This window comes from Sarcophilus harrisii, chromosome 6 (assembly GCF_902635505.1).
Source record: "Sarcophilus harrisii chromosome 6, mSarHar1.11, whole genome shotgun sequence".
NCBI classification, from domain to species: Eukaryota; Metazoa; Chordata; class Mammalia; order Dasyuromorphia; family Dasyuridae; genus Sarcophilus; species Sarcophilus harrisii.
The window spans coordinates 213,034,509-213,050,176 of NC_045431.1; the positions used below are offsets into that span (position 1 = coordinate 213,034,509).

General features: G+C 34.5%; 1 protein-coding gene across 4 annotated transcripts in view; it reads left to right on the forward strand.

The window, feature by feature from the left end:
* ANO3 (anoctamin 3) overlaps nucleotides 1-15,668 on the forward strand; it is a 314,333-nt gene that overhangs the window by 249,517 nt on the left and 49,148 nt on the right. For all 4 annotated transcript variants that reach the window (XM_031942598.1, XM_031942600.1, XM_031942597.1 and 1 more), the window contains 3 exons: nucleotides 12,247-12,329; nucleotides 13,577-13,717; nucleotides 14,940-15,104. In XM_031942598.1, the coding sequence (XP_031798458.1) occupies nucleotides 12,247-12,329; nucleotides 13,577-13,717; nucleotides 14,940-15,104 (389 nt within the window). The remainder of the gene's footprint in view (nucleotides 1-12,246; nucleotides 12,330-13,576; nucleotides 13,718-14,939; nucleotides 15,105-15,668) is intronic.

Genomic DNA, 15,668 nt, shown 5'->3' on the forward strand with positions numbered 1-15,668 from the left:
TCAAGACAAAGGAAAAGATGATGTCACTGAATACATTTGGGGGATGTGGGTGCCATCTGGCCTTTTACAGTCTCAGAAAAAGCATAAGTAACAGACCAAACAAATGGATCTGAACTTGTGAGTTGGACTTGTCAATCTCAGTGCCAAGGAAATTTGTTTGGGTACGAAACTAAAGTGTTGTAAAAATGAACTTCAATGTGTCTGTGAGCTCAGAGGGTCATAGAGCTGAAGTGAAGCTTAGAAGCCATCTAATCCAACCCACTTATTGCACAGATAAGGAAACTAAGACCCAGAAAGGAAAAGTGACTAAATGGGTAGTAAATGTCAGAGTTGGAATTTGAACCTAGATTCTTTGATTCCAAAGTCATGACTGTTTTCCACTAAATGCTCCTTCCAACCCATCTCCTATTCATCCTGATTCTTATCTTCATTTTCTACTGTATATTCACTTTGTGTGTGTTTCTGATTTTCTCCCCCTCCTCTTCTCCTTTTCTTCCTCCTTCTCCTTTTCTTCCTCCTCCTCTTTCTCCCCCTTCTTTTTCCTCTCCTTCTCCCTCTTCCTCTCCCTCTCCCTCCCCCTCCTCTCTCTCTTTCTCTCTCTCTTTCCCCTCTTTTCCTTCTTCCCTCCCTTCCTTCTTCCCTCCCTCCCTCCCCTTCCTCTTCTCCTTCTCACCTCTCTCCCTTTCCCTTTCTCATTCCCTGTACTCAGGCAAATAAGCAGCTGATGTCACTGAAGGATTAAATGGTTGTTTTAGGGCCATGTGGTTAGTATATGTGTCAGAAGAACATGAAATCAGGTTTCTCTGATTCCAAGCACAGTTTCTCTCTTCATCATCCAGTGTTTCCTCTCAAATTTCTACCCTTTATGTAAACACAAAAATATAAATATATAAAATATAAATTAAAAATATAAATATACACAAATAAAGATAAATATTTGTTGAATGGGATAAACTGAAGACCTCTCATATGAATATGATCTCAATTTATGCCCTAATTGTGATTTGACATTTTGCAATAAGCTAAAGCTGCAGGTGTAGAGATCTTCGATAAATTGACATTCTCCTCTTACTCCGAGTCACTTGACCTTTTCTTTAGCATTAAGTTCCTAATATGATTTAAAAAAAAAAAAAAAAAGTGTGTCATTGACCAGTATTCTTTCTTTCTGGGGTAGATTTATAGTTTCTGGGTAGATTTTCACATTAGGATGTAAGCCTGGGTCCAGCCAATAGGAGAAAAAGTAAGAAGGGCATGGGGGCTTCTGTGTTAGGGTCTTTATATGTTTGCAGCGCGAATTTAAAAGCTGCTTTGTGCTCCGCCATTGATGACACTTTGTCTGTTGGGAGTTACTCCTTCTGGCGAGATGATAATAAAACTTTTTTTGCTTCTTACCTTGAGTCTCTGATTTTAATTTGTCCCACACAATGTCAATATAGAGCAGCAGTAATTTGGCATAGTAAGGAGACTTCTGGATTCTATCCATAGGTTTAAATTCTACCTCCCCCCAACACTAGCTAACCACACTTTCACCAAATTATTTTATTTACCATTTCTCTAAGATTATTTCCAATTTACCCTGTGGGTATCATGTTTGTACACAGTGGTTTGGATGTCTGCTCTCTGATTAGACTGCAAACTACTTGAAGGTAATGTGTCTTTGCATCTCTTTGAATTCCCATTATTTGCCACATAGTAGGTGCTTAATGAAAGCTTGTTGATATAACTTGACCTGCTTCTCTGAGTCTGCTTCCTCCTCTATAAAAGGAGGTTAATAATAGCGCTGGTCACAATAGGGTTGTTAAGAGAGCCAAGTAGGATAGTGCATCTACCTATTTTACAAACCTGCAAGTACTAGTTGTATAAGCTGTTATTATAACTAAATGGTATTTGAGGGTAGCATAGAGTGGGAAGGAATTCAGTGCTGCTAGACTTAAAAAAAAAATCTCTGCTAAGGATTCTCAAATGTGGTTCCAGTATCAGGGATATAATCATCCATTAATCCTGATCCATCTATTAATTTTTTTTTTTCTGAGTCAATTAGGGTAAAGTGACTTGCCCAGGGTGACACAGCCAGGAATTGTTAAGTGTCTGTCCTCCTGATTTCAAGGTTGGTGCTCTATCCACTTTACCAACTAGTTGCCCCTCAACCTTCAACTCTTAATTCCCCCGTTAACCCAATAGCTGAAGGAGTATTAACTCATCCCAACGGTAAACTGTACAAAGCAGTATTTCTAATTGACTAGAAGCCATCTGAAATTATCTTATTTGAACTAATAGAGAATAAAGTCGGCAGCGGTGAGAAAATATTATACATGGTGAATATAGACATTGGAAAAGAAAAGTATAACCCTAATAACAAAATTAAATTAAGCATTATATCATTTAATTGATTAAGCTTGTTCCTGAGGAAGAGAGAGGAAAATGCAGCTCTGTGTCTTCTGCAGAGAACATAAAACACAGCACATGCTCAGACTCAACTGTTGTTTTCCACAAGTGTGGGTCTGGCCATGTCACCCTCATATTTGACTCCAGTATCTCCATTTTGCCAGGGGATAAAATTAAAAATCCTCTATTTGGCATTCAGAGCCCTCCATAACCTGGTTCTCTCCTATCTTTGTAGTCTTCTTATATCTTACTCTTTCAACAGTCTTGTGATGCTGGACTCCTGACTGTTCCACAAACAAGATACTCCATCTGTTGGTTCCAGACATTTAACAACAACAAAAATTTGTCCTTCAAGCTTGCTCTCCCTATTCCACTCTGATTACTGATCTCCCTAAATTCTTCAGACTCGGTTTATGCGTTAGTAATACATTAATTTGATGGATTAGCTTACAAATTGCATTTTTTTTTCATTCTTTATTACAAGAGATATCTTCCTGGGTGAAGTAAATTAGAAAATGAAGGTAATGTGAAAATAAAAGTGATTAAAATTTTTAAAAATTAAGATAAGCACACTTCCAAAGAAAATTTAAAAAACAACTAAAATTGTGCTGTAAATATTCTCCCAGAATGAATTCAGAATCATGGGTAGAACCCATTTGACAATGATCCCATTTCTGTTTTGTAAAAGGGAAGGTTGCAACACCATGTGGGGGAAGTACATCGTGCTTGAGGATGCTGTTAAAAATAAAACTAAGGAACTGAGTGAAAGACTTAGTAACACTTGGATCCCATCCAAATTGGCAGCCCCAGTCTTGCTATTCCTGATAAACAGTGGTTCCAGCTCATGATTATTTTAAGAAATTTCAAGTTTTCATCTTTGATGGAAAAAATCCTCTTGATTCTCTCTCAGATCACAACTTCAGAACAGTCTTTTCTTTACTTTTTCTGTTCATCTCTGTTTGTTGCTATTGTTATATTTCGCTTTTTAGATATTGCATTGTATAGTGCAAAGAATTCTACGCTGGAAATTAAAATCAACATTCATAATCCCAGCTCTACCACCAATACAACTTGGGGGAGGGAAGACATTTCACTTTCACCTCTTGTGTCTCAGTTTCAATGAAGACCCTTCCACTCTTTGTTCTCCAATCCTAGAAATTTCTGGTTCATATCATCAATTTAGGGTTGTGATAGACCTTTGAGATCACCTAGAGTTCCTCATTTTATATACATAAAGAAATAATACCTAGAGGGCAAAAGGAAGTTGTCCAAGGTCATACAGGTAGACAGGAAGAGATCTAGATTTTGAACCCAGGTCCTCTGATTCCAAAGCTAGCATTTTTCTCTCAGGTACCAGGCAGCCTCCCAGTTAGCAAGACATATATATATATATATATATATATATATATATATATATATATATATATATATATACATATATATATATGTATATATTATATATGTACATAAATATGTATATATGAGTATATGTTTATATTTATATCAGATTAAATTTCTATTAAACATTTATTTAGGCCTAAAAGTAATTCACTGAGGCAGGGAGATGGAGTAGATAAAGCACTGGGCTTGGAATCTCTAACATCTGCCAAATATATATCTCTGTGCATGTTGTTTAAGCTCTTTAAGACTTTATGACTTTTTTGCTAAATCAAAAAAAAATGATTGGTATCCTTGTTGGCTCTGGGTAGCTCTAACGCTGATGGAATAACTTTGGCTTATTCAGTGAAGAGCTAATTCCATTCACATGTTTAATCTCTATTGGATTACTTTCTGTTTGGTGGTGGGAGGAGATGGGAAAGGATGGAGAAAAGCTATTTTTGCATGTATTTTAAAAAATAAAAAGTTATTATTATAAAAAAGCTAATGTCATATTTTAAGAAAGCCTCACATGTGAAACAGCATGTATCATAACTCTAGTAGTATAATTCAATTTAAGAATATTTGAACTATCTTAAGGATAGGAAACACAGGAAAAATCCCCAATATTAAGGAATAAAAGGGAATCGTTAATTTAGTTGTGTTGCCTTTTAAAACTATCTACTCTGTTGCACAGATGTTTAAAATACTTTCAAATTACTTTTTCAAAAATTATTGTATTAAACTAACACATCCTTGGGCACTATTTTATTAAAATGTACCTCTTCTTGACCCTCTAATTCCCATTCTAGAAAGAAGAAACACATTTCTGAGTACAAATAATAAGAGTTTAATCTAAACTAGGTTAGGACTGATACTCAGAATAGAAACTTTTTTAAAGTTATAAAACCCTCATGGATGCCATGAAATCACTATTGATGGAAGCTGGGATTAATCCAAATTAACCCAAATCTATAATCTTTGGTTTAATAGGGTCTTTAATTGATATACACCTTTGAAATTTGCAAAGCACTTCACATATGGTCTCATTTGAAGCTCTTCACAAAACTAATGAGATAAGTTCTACAAATGTTTATCATTGACAGAATGTAAGCTACTTGAAGCCAGGGATGTTTGATATCATTGTAGCCATGGTGATGGACATACTAAGTATCTGATACAGGCTCTTTGATTGTTTTCCATTTCTGTTTTACAGATGAGGGAATTCGGGATCATCCAGGTTAAATGACTGGTTCATGTTAACAATAGCTTAGAAGCAACACAATGGAGTCTGTGAACATTTGGACTTACAAAAGAGAGAAAGATGAAAAGAGGGAGGAGGGGAGAGAATAATGTTTCAATAGAATAGGTTCATTTTTATAACCTCATGTATTTTATGTATTAAAACATTATTCTGAGAAGGGATTCATAGGTTTCACCTCACTGCCAAAGGAGTTCATGATAAAATGAAGATTGAGAATACTTGACTCTGGGGAAATGGGAATACAGTTTGTGTTGTGGTTTTGCCCATCAGGAAGTGTGATAATCTAATAGGAAACCCCCTGGGTTTGTGGACAAACAACTCCTGAATCCAGTTGCCTGCATTATCTTAATTCTATTGTCTTCCTTCTGTTGATTATTCTGACTTGATCAATGTGTAGATTGCATGTTGTCTCTCCTTTTATATTGAGAGATCCTAGAGAGGAGGGACTGTTTTTGGTTTTTTATCTTTCTTTCTATCCCCAGAACTTAGTTGCTTATCTGTTGCTTAGTATCTGCTTAATGAGTGTTTATTGACTATTGATTATCTTGGGACAGCTGCTAAAACTCTATGGCCTTCAGTATATCCATCTATATAATCAAAAGATTAGAATAAAGTGTCAAGATTTACAGTAAGACTGCTGTGACCATTCTTTAGGGTGGAATTTGACATCAGAAGATTTCATCAATATGGGATAATCGAGGCATCCATATTTTTTCCACATTAGGAGATCCACAACCACTGGAAAATTTTCCAGTCTCAGAGAACTGCCAGAGCAGAAGTTTATCAATGATCATAGGGTCAATACATATACTTGAAGTCATAGCTTCCTGATTTTGTAAGCAGTCACTGTACCATCCTGTCTCAGTTGTCCATTGTCTGGTGGTAACAATGATTTGGTCTTTTGTAACAAATAAATAATTCTTTGTTTCATTGAATAATAATGGTCCTGTTTTTTAACAGGACATGTTCCCATCATAATTCAGAAGGGGATATAAAAACCTTATTTTCCAGAGAAGGAAGTAGAAGCTGGAGAAAGGAAATAATTCTCATATGGTTACAACTTTCAGCATTGGTTCATGTAAATGTTTCCAGATCTTTCTAAAATCATCTTGTTCATCATTTTTATAGAATAATAATATTCCATTACTTTCATGTATTATTCAGCCATTCCCCAACTGATGGGCATCTACTCATTTTCCAATTCTTTGCTATCACAAAAAGAGCTCCTACAAACACTTTTGCCCATGTAGGTCCTTTTTCCTCCTTTATGAGTTCCTTGGGATAGAGAAGCAATAATGGCAGTGCTGGGTCAAAGGGTATGCACAGTTTTATAGTCCTTTGGACATTTTTTCCTATGACTATGGACGGGTTTAATTTTGTCATATGAAATTTTTTGTTTATATCCTTTGACCATTTATAAGTTGGGGGATGACTTGTATTCTTATAAATTTGACACAGTTCTTTATATATTTTAAAAACGGGACCTTTATCAGACAGACCTTCAATAGTTTTTTTCCTAGTTTTTGACTTCCTTTTTAATCTTATTTCTGTTTTGTTTGTGCAAAAACTTTTTTAGTTTAACGTAATCAAAGTTATGCATTTTGCTTTTCATAATGTTCTCTAAATCTTCTTTGGTCACAAATTCTCCCCTTCTCCAGAGATCTGATAAATAAATTATCCCTTGCTTTCTTAATTTGTTTATAATATCATCCTTTCTGTCCAAATCATGTACCTATTTTGATCTTATTTTTATGTGATATGTAAGGTGTAGGTCTATGTCAGCTTTCTGACATTTTTTTTCCAATTTCCCCCCCCCCCTCCATTTTTGTGAAATAGTGAGTTCTTATCCCATAAATTGGAATTTGGGGGGTTATCAAATACAAGATTACTATAGTCATTCATTATTGTGTTGTGTGTATCTAACCCATCTCACTGAGCTACCACTCTATTTCTTATTCAGCAACAAATGGTTTGATGACCTCTGCTTCATAATAAAGTTTTAGGTCTGGTACTGTTAGGCCATATTCCTTTGTAATTTTTTTATTAATTCCCTTGATATTGTTGACTATTTGTTCTTCCACATGAATTTTATTATTCTTTTTCTAGTTCTATAAAAATATTTTGTTAGTTTTATGGATATGACACTGAACAAGTAAACCAATTTAGGTAGAATTATCATTTTTATTACATTAGCTCAGCCTACTCATGAGCAATGGATATTTTTCCACTTGTTTAGAGCTGACTTTTTTTTTTTTGTAATTGTGTTCATGTAGTACCTGGGTTTGTCTTGTCAGGTAGACACCCCAAAATTTTATTTTGTCTATTTTAAATAGGATTTCTCTTTCTATTTCTTGCTCTTGGGTTTTGCCAGTAATACGTGCTGGTACTGCTAGCATTAGCAGTAATGCTAATGACTTTACTGGGTTTATTTTATATCCTATAACTTTGCTAAAGCTGTTGTTTCAAGTAGTTTTTTGGATGATTTTCTGGAATTTTCTAAGTCTACCATCATATCATCTACAAAGAGTGGAGGTTTATTTTCTGATTGCCTATTCTACTTCCTTTAATTACTTTTTCTTTTCGTATTGTTACAGCCAACATTTCTAGTACAATATTGAATAATAGTAATGATAATGGGCAACCTTGTTTCACCCCTGATCTCATTGAGAATGCAAATACTTCTAAATAATGATTCTAAACAAATTGTAGAGCAGCAGAATTCACAGAAAAGATGGAGTAAAATAATTTTCCAGATCATGACAACTTAGAAGGAAAGGTCTGTTGCACAAGGGTGAGAAAGGAGGGCACTCTAGCCCAGATCAAGCTCCAGAAAATCAGGAAAATGCAGATCTCTCAGCCTAGATCTCAATAAAATAACCAGAAAGCAGATCAGAAGGAAATTTACAGAGGTCTCTTTTCTGTCACCAGAAGCAAGACATTGCTTATACTTTTATCTAGGTCATAATCCTGGGTCTTAGTTCCAGTGTGAGGAAGAACACTAGCACAGCAGAACTTACAGACACAGGAGAACAAGGTCCCTGATCACATTTCCAGGGCTGAAAAGAGTGCTTGTGGTCACTCACAAACCAGTGCACAGTAGCACAGTACAGGAGATTTAGCAATTACACCTCTCCCTAGATCATACCATCTTGGAAGAGCCAAAAGCTTACAGATTCCCAAAATTACCTCTGAAAACAAGTGAACAAAACACCCAAAGCTGGGACATGGCTCCGCTTGGAAAGCAGAGCCCACTTTAGCATAGAGTTAAAAGTCAAAAAATAGACTGAAAAATGAGCGAGTAATTGAAAAAAAAATTCTAATTGTATAAAGTTAATGTGGGGAGAATAAAGATCAAAACACAAAATCTCTGTCTCCAAAGCCTCAAAGAAAAATATAAGTTGAACTCATACCATGGAAGATCTCAAAAAGGATTTTGAAATTCAAGTTAGGGAGCAGCTAGGTAGCAAAGTAGATAGAGCACCAGCCCTGAAGTCAGGAGAACCTGAGTTAAAATCTGATCTCAGACAATTAACATTTTCTAGCTTGTGACCCTGGGCAAGTCACTTAACCCCAATTGCCTCAGCAAAAACAAATAAATAAATAAATAATTTTAAAAAATCAAGTAAGAAAAAAAATTAAAAATCATCAGTGATAGAAGAAAAGTTGGGAATAGAAATGAGAATGGTATAAGTAAATCATGAAAACAGAGTCAACACCTTGGTAAAGGAGGCACAAAAAATACTAAGGAAATAATACCTTTAAAAAACAGAATATGAGAAATGGTACAAGAGGCACAAAATACTAATAAAAAGAAGAATGTCTTGAAAGGCAGAATTGGTAAATGGAAACATATAAACAAGAATTCACTTATGAGAACAATTCCTTTGAAAATCCAATTGGAAAAATGGAAAAGGAGATGCAAAAAGTTCATTAAAGAAAATAATTCCTTAAATGTTAGGATTGGGAAAATGGAAACTAATGATTTATGAGACATCAAGAAACAATCAAAATTAAAAAATGCATATTCTTCTATAATTGTATAGAAGAAAATGTGAAACATCTCATTGGGGAAAAAACAAAAACAACTGATCTGAAAAATGGATCCAGGAGAGAGAATTTAAGAATTACTGAACTATCTGAAAGTCATGATCCAAAAAAGAATCTAAATACCATATTTTAAGAAATTATCAAGAAAAACTGTCAAAATTTTCTAGAACCAAAGAGAAAAATAGAAATTGAAAGAATCCACCAATCACCTCCTAAAAGAAATCCTAAAATGAAAATTCCCATGAATAGTATAGATAAATTTCAGACTTCCAGATCAAGGAAAAAATGCTGTTAGCAGCAAAGAAGAAAAAAAACAAACAAAAAAAAATATATATATAGTGGAGCCACAGTCAGGATAGCAAAAGATTTAGCAGTTTCTATATTAAAGGATCAGGGGACTTAGAATATGGTATTTTGGAGTGAAAAAGAGCTAGAATAACAGCCAACAATTACCTGTCCTGTAAAACTAAATATAATTCTTCAGGGGAAAAAACAGACATTCAATAAAATCGATTTTCAAAAATTCCTAATTAAAAAAAAAAACAGAGCTTAATTGAAAATTTTACTTTCAAATGCAAGACTCAAGAGAAGCATAAAAAGTTAATAGGAAAGAAAAATCCTAAGCAGTTTAATAAGATTGAACTATTTATATTTCTATATGGGAAACCTATATTTAAAACTTTTGAAGCCTCATTATTATGGCAGTGAGGAGTATACACAGACAGAAAACAAAAGTCTGAGTTGAATGTGATACCTCAATTATCTCAAAAAATTAAATTAAGGGATGAGAGAATAATGCTCTAAAAGAAGAGGAAAGGGAGAAGTTGAATGGGATGCATTATCCAACATGAAAAGTATTTTACGGTGTAAGGGGAAATTGGAGAAGTGGGCAGGGAACCTTATTTTCATTGTAATTGCTTCAAAAAAAGGAATAATATACACACTCATTTGGGTGTAGAAATCTATATTACTATCCAGGAAAGTAGTAAAGAAGGAGTTAAGAGAAAGGGGAAATGAATTAATAGAAGGGAGGACAGTTTGGGGAGGTAAAGGCAAAATGCTTTTGAAAAATGGACAGGGGAAATAAGATGGAGGGAAATACATAGTTGGTAATCATGGCTATGAAAATTTCATTTCAAATAGAAAAACTGAATCAAATTTGTAGAAATTAGACTCATTCCCAAAATGAAGCAAAACCATAGTCACGTGAAAAAAAATTCTTTCAATCATTATTGATAAGAAAAATGCAACTTAAAACAACTCTGAGCAACTGCCTCACACCTGTCAGATTGGCTAATATGATAGAAATGGAAAATGTCAAATGTTGGAAGGGATTGGGAAATTGAAACACTGATGTACTTTTAGTGAAATTGTATACTGTTTCAACCATTCTGTAAAACAATTGGGAACTCTTTCCAAAAGGCTATACCAAGCAATATCACTACCAGGTCTGTATCCCAACGATAAAAAAACCGAAAGGAAAATTACATATGTGTACAAAAAGATTTATTGCCTCTCTTTTAGTGTTAGCAAAGAATTGAAATTGAGGGGATGCTCATCAACTGGGGAATAGCTGAACAAGTTGTTTTATATGATTATGATAGAATATTATTTTGCTTTAGGTAATGATGAACAGGATGCATTCAGAAAAACATGGAAAGACATATGAATTGATGGAAAGTGAAATAAACAGAATAATAAGAACATTATACACAGTAATTGCAATATTTTGTGATTATCTATGAATAACCTAGCTATTATCAATAATAGAGTGATCCAAAATAATTTTGTAAGACTTATGATGAAATGTGTGTCTACCTTCAGCGAAGGAAGTAAATAGATCAAGGATACTTTTTCTTTATTTTCTTTATTTTGGGAGGTGAGGTGCTTTTTGTCTGTTTTCTTTTACAGAATGACTTGCATGGAAATGTGTTTTGTGTGATTATATGTGAACAATCTATGTTAAATTGCTTTCTTTCTCAATGGGGGGGAAAGGGGAAAGAATTTGTAATGCAAAATTTGGGGGCTGAATGCTAAAATTGCTTTTATATATAATTGAAAAAAAGAAAACATTAAATAAGAAAAAAAAAAAAAAAAACAAGATTTAGAGATGATTCAAACTTGGATTTTCTAACCCTAAACTCAACACTTTTTTGCTTTACTCATTCATTTAGCATATGAATGGGTTGTCCCCATCCTGTGAACTTCTATTGGTCTGCTCAGCCACTGTCAGACACACATTGTGATGTCATTTTGGTCCTCTTCCAGAATGAAGGTCAATAACCAATAACCATTTGACAGCCACTTATTAATTATCATTTATATGTAAAATGAATAGATCTCATTATTATTACACTTAAGATGACTAGATCACAAGCAATTTCCTTCTTTTTCAAAGCTTTTCAGGCAGCATTTCTAATCAGTCTGTGCAAAGGAATTAACCATGTCACTAAAGAAAAATGTCTTGCCATGTACATAAACAATAATAACAAGAGTTAATATTTTTGTGATATATACTGTGCTAAGAACTTTTCAATCCTTATCTCATTTGATGTTCACAACAATCCTGGGAGTTATTATTATCCCCATTTCACAGATGAGGAAACTGAGACAAACAGGTTGGATTATTTGGGATCATACTATAAGTGTCTAAGGAAGAATTTCAACTCAGATCTTCCTAATTCCATTCTCAGCTCTCTGTCCATTGAACCACCTAGTTTCAAAGATAGTCTTTGCAAAGACATTTCCATTTCTTAATCCCATCCCAAGACTGACTTAAATGTTGTTGCTACTTTCAAGGGTACCGATCTTCTATAGGAGGAAATCAAAATACAGAGATAAGTAGGGGAAACAGAGTGGGTGGGAAGGTACCATTTATTATTCAGTAGTTAGTATTACTTCATTTCCTATGTCATAAGGAAGAAGAAAGATTATTTTAAAAGAAACATTTTAAAATGCAACAAGTTTAAAGGAAAATACTTGATATTATACTTCAATACTTCAAAATTCAAATGAATTGGTGATTTTAGTGATAAAGTGTTATCTCGACAAATATAACAACTCTTCTATGCCCACCTATCTTGAATGACTTTTGCTGATGTCCTCCTGGCAGGGCATCCTCACCTTGTCGTAATAAATGCATGATATTACTAAAGAGTAAATGATTTTTGCAGCTACAGTTTTCCTGGAGTTCTGGAAGAGGAGGAGAGCTGTGCTGACCTACGACTGGGACCTTATTGACTGGGAAGAGGAGGAGGTAAGTAGTAACGGAATGAGCAGTTTTTGTTCCTGTACCATATAGACTTAGAAGAGAGTCACAATAATAATGTAAGTGATAATCTGAACCCAGGTCGAGTTTCGCCAGGAACAGTCCTGGTCAGTGTATCCACTTGAATTGAGAGAGAAAGTAAGCACCAGAGAGGAGGTCCTGAGAAAACTGTCACACTCCAAGCAGGAGGATCACTTTGAAGAGGAAATACACCCTGTTGATATCTGGGACTAAAGTCCTGTTACCCCACATAATTCTCTGACATCCCAGAGAAAGGATGGAAATGACCTTGGACTATTATCTTAGAGACTGTTCAAGTTTATGATCCCACATTTTGCATTAATACAGATATTTCTAAAGAAATTAGTAATAAGTACAAGGATGCCATTAATGTCTATTCAGTGACCATCTCTTCCAGTTAGCAAATGGGTGAGCTACATTAACTGAAATCATAGGTCACCATTATTTATTATCATAATTATCATATGGTATATTTGCAAGTATATATGCAGATGGAATAATACAATGTATTCTATGTATTTTTCCAGTTTTATTTTTACTTATGAAAAGTTTTTGCAAATGAAAATTTGTTTGATTGCTTGGAGACTTTTCAGAGATAGGTGATATAATCTATAACAGGACTTCTTAAACTTTTCCTCCTTTCAGTCCCTTTTCACCTGAGAAATTTTTACATGACCCCAGATATATAGATATTTAAAACAACTATGCAGATCAAAGTGATAATAAATCATAATTTTGTGATCCCCACATTCAATTATACAACCCCATATTGGGATTAGAACCCACAATTTGAGAAATTTTCAACTATAGAATACTGGAGCTTAGAGTCAGTTTACCTGAGTTGAAATCCTAATTGCACATTGATTAACTGTGTGACACTGACCAAGTCACTTCACAACTCTTAGTTTATGCATTTATAAAATGGGGATAATAACAGTATTACTTCAGAGGCTTGATGTATCAAATGAGACACAATATACAAATATGTAAAGCATATTTTTACATATTTGTAAAGCACTATCACAATCTTACAGCTATATAAATGTTAACACTTTTTGTTATTGTTGTTGTTGAGAAAAACAGTTGACTCCTGTCAAGTTGTAGGTGTTTTATTTTTAAACAGACAAAACTCTTGACTTGCTCTTCAAGGTGGCTTTTATGAAAATATTTATAAAGTTCATGACTTGTTCTCATATTTGCCATCTCTCTCCTAGGAAAATGTTCGCCCCCAGTTTGAAAGAAAGTATGCCCAGGTGGAAAGAGTGAATCCCATCACAGGAAAACCTGAGCCTTATCAGCCCTTCATGGATAAACTCCTTCGGCTTATGATCTCCATATTAGGAATATTCTTAATGGTAGAGTAATGTCAGAACATTAGCATTTGTTGTTTTGTTTTGTTTTGTTTTTGTTTTTGTTCCTGATTTTTGCAAATGAAATGTTCCAAAGGAGAAAGAATTCTAGAACCAAGAAGAATTGCTATATTTCTGTGAGAACTGATTGTAAGATTGTAAATGGTTTATTGAATCATCTTCAGATATATATTGGGTTACTGTGGGATTAGCAAGGGTGGAGTGGGCAGAATAGAGACTTAAAAGTCATTCTGAGGATAGGACTTGTGCAGCTTGAAACCAAGAACTCTTTGGGGACTTTCACTGTTAGAGAAATGGAAAATCCTTAAAATACAACATCTCTGTTAATAATCTGTACCTGGTATTACTCTACAATCTGTAGTGACTTAAACAAAGAAAGGCCTTCACTATGATTCATTAAAAAAAAAATGAAGAAGAATCTTCTGTGTGCAAGGCAAAAATGAAAGAGCTTCTACTTACTGCAATGTAAGCTCTTCAAAAATAGATTTTGTTCTTTGTGGTTGATTCCCTAGAGCCTAGTTAAGTGCCTGTCACATGGTTATCCTTCATTCTCGAAGAGTCCCAAAATCACATCACTATGTCAAAGCTGAGTTAGAGGGCGTCCTACTGTGGCTGATCGGACCAATACGAGCTCAGAATGCTCTGCCACAGGTCTGACACAAATAGTCCCTATGAACATTTGGGGTGGCTGCTTTTATTTTGCATTCTCTTTGGGCTAATTCAATCCTGCTTTGCTCATAAAGCACGGCACCTTCTCTGATAAGGGCACGCCATGATGGGTGGTCCTGTGCCAGTGTCTCCCAGGTCATATTAGGCACTTACTGAATGCCTTCTACTAGAACTGGCGTATCGAGCCTTTTTTGTATCATGAGTACTTTGGCAGTCTGATGAAGACTATGGGTTCTTAGATTAATGCTTTTAAATATATAAAATAAAATATTAAAAGAAAGTTTTAATGTTGAAATACAGTTGAGCAGTAATTGCAATATTAGATGGTTATCTGTTGAAATTGAATGAAAATTATGAATTGTTTTTCTAAAAATTTCCATATGGTTCAGTTTAACTACAAAGTTTTTAACGATGTTGTCTATTACAAGGAGATAAGAATTGAGTTTATTGTGTCTCTGTCCTGAGGAGCCTGGGTGCTTGGCGTGTGAGGCACAATAAGCTTAGCAGGGATTTCATGTTCTTGTCTTTCCCAATCCAGATTTCTTTGGTGCTCACCACGGTCTTTGCGGTTGTGGTTTATCGTCTTGTGGCCATGGAGCACTTTGCATCTTTCAAGTGGTATTTTGTCAAAAAATACTGGCAGTTTGCCACATCAGGAACTGGAGTCTGCATCAATTTCGTGATCATCATGTTTCTGAATGTTGTAAGTGTTCGAGATTTTTTCTCCTATCTAGGGGAGACAAAAATTGCCATAACTTACCTTCACTTCTATTTTATTCACATGGAAGCTGGAACAGAAGCACACAGTATTGCAAACCAATCAAACCTTGCTAGATCTGAAGTCAGGAAGTTCTGAATTCAAATCCAGCCTTGGATATTTACTAGCTATGTGATCCTGATCTAAATGCCCTGCCTCTATTTCCTCATTTGTAAAATGAGAAGTATAACACAACCTACTTCCCATGATTGTTATGAGAATAAAATGATATGATGCTTGTGAAGCACTTTGTAGACCTTAAAGAGCAATACAAATGATAGTTAATTGATATTATTAGAAATATTATTATTTCTAATTCTGTTATTCTATACATGTATATATATTGTATATATTCACATTCTGTATATACTAATTCTATTATATTATTATTATAATGATAAATCATTATCATTAGCTTTCCCTGTTTCAGATCTCTTTGTACATCAGTTTTCTCATTTGTTAAAAATGGGACATAGTTGCCTCTTAGGTCCTCCAGACTGAGCACCAGGT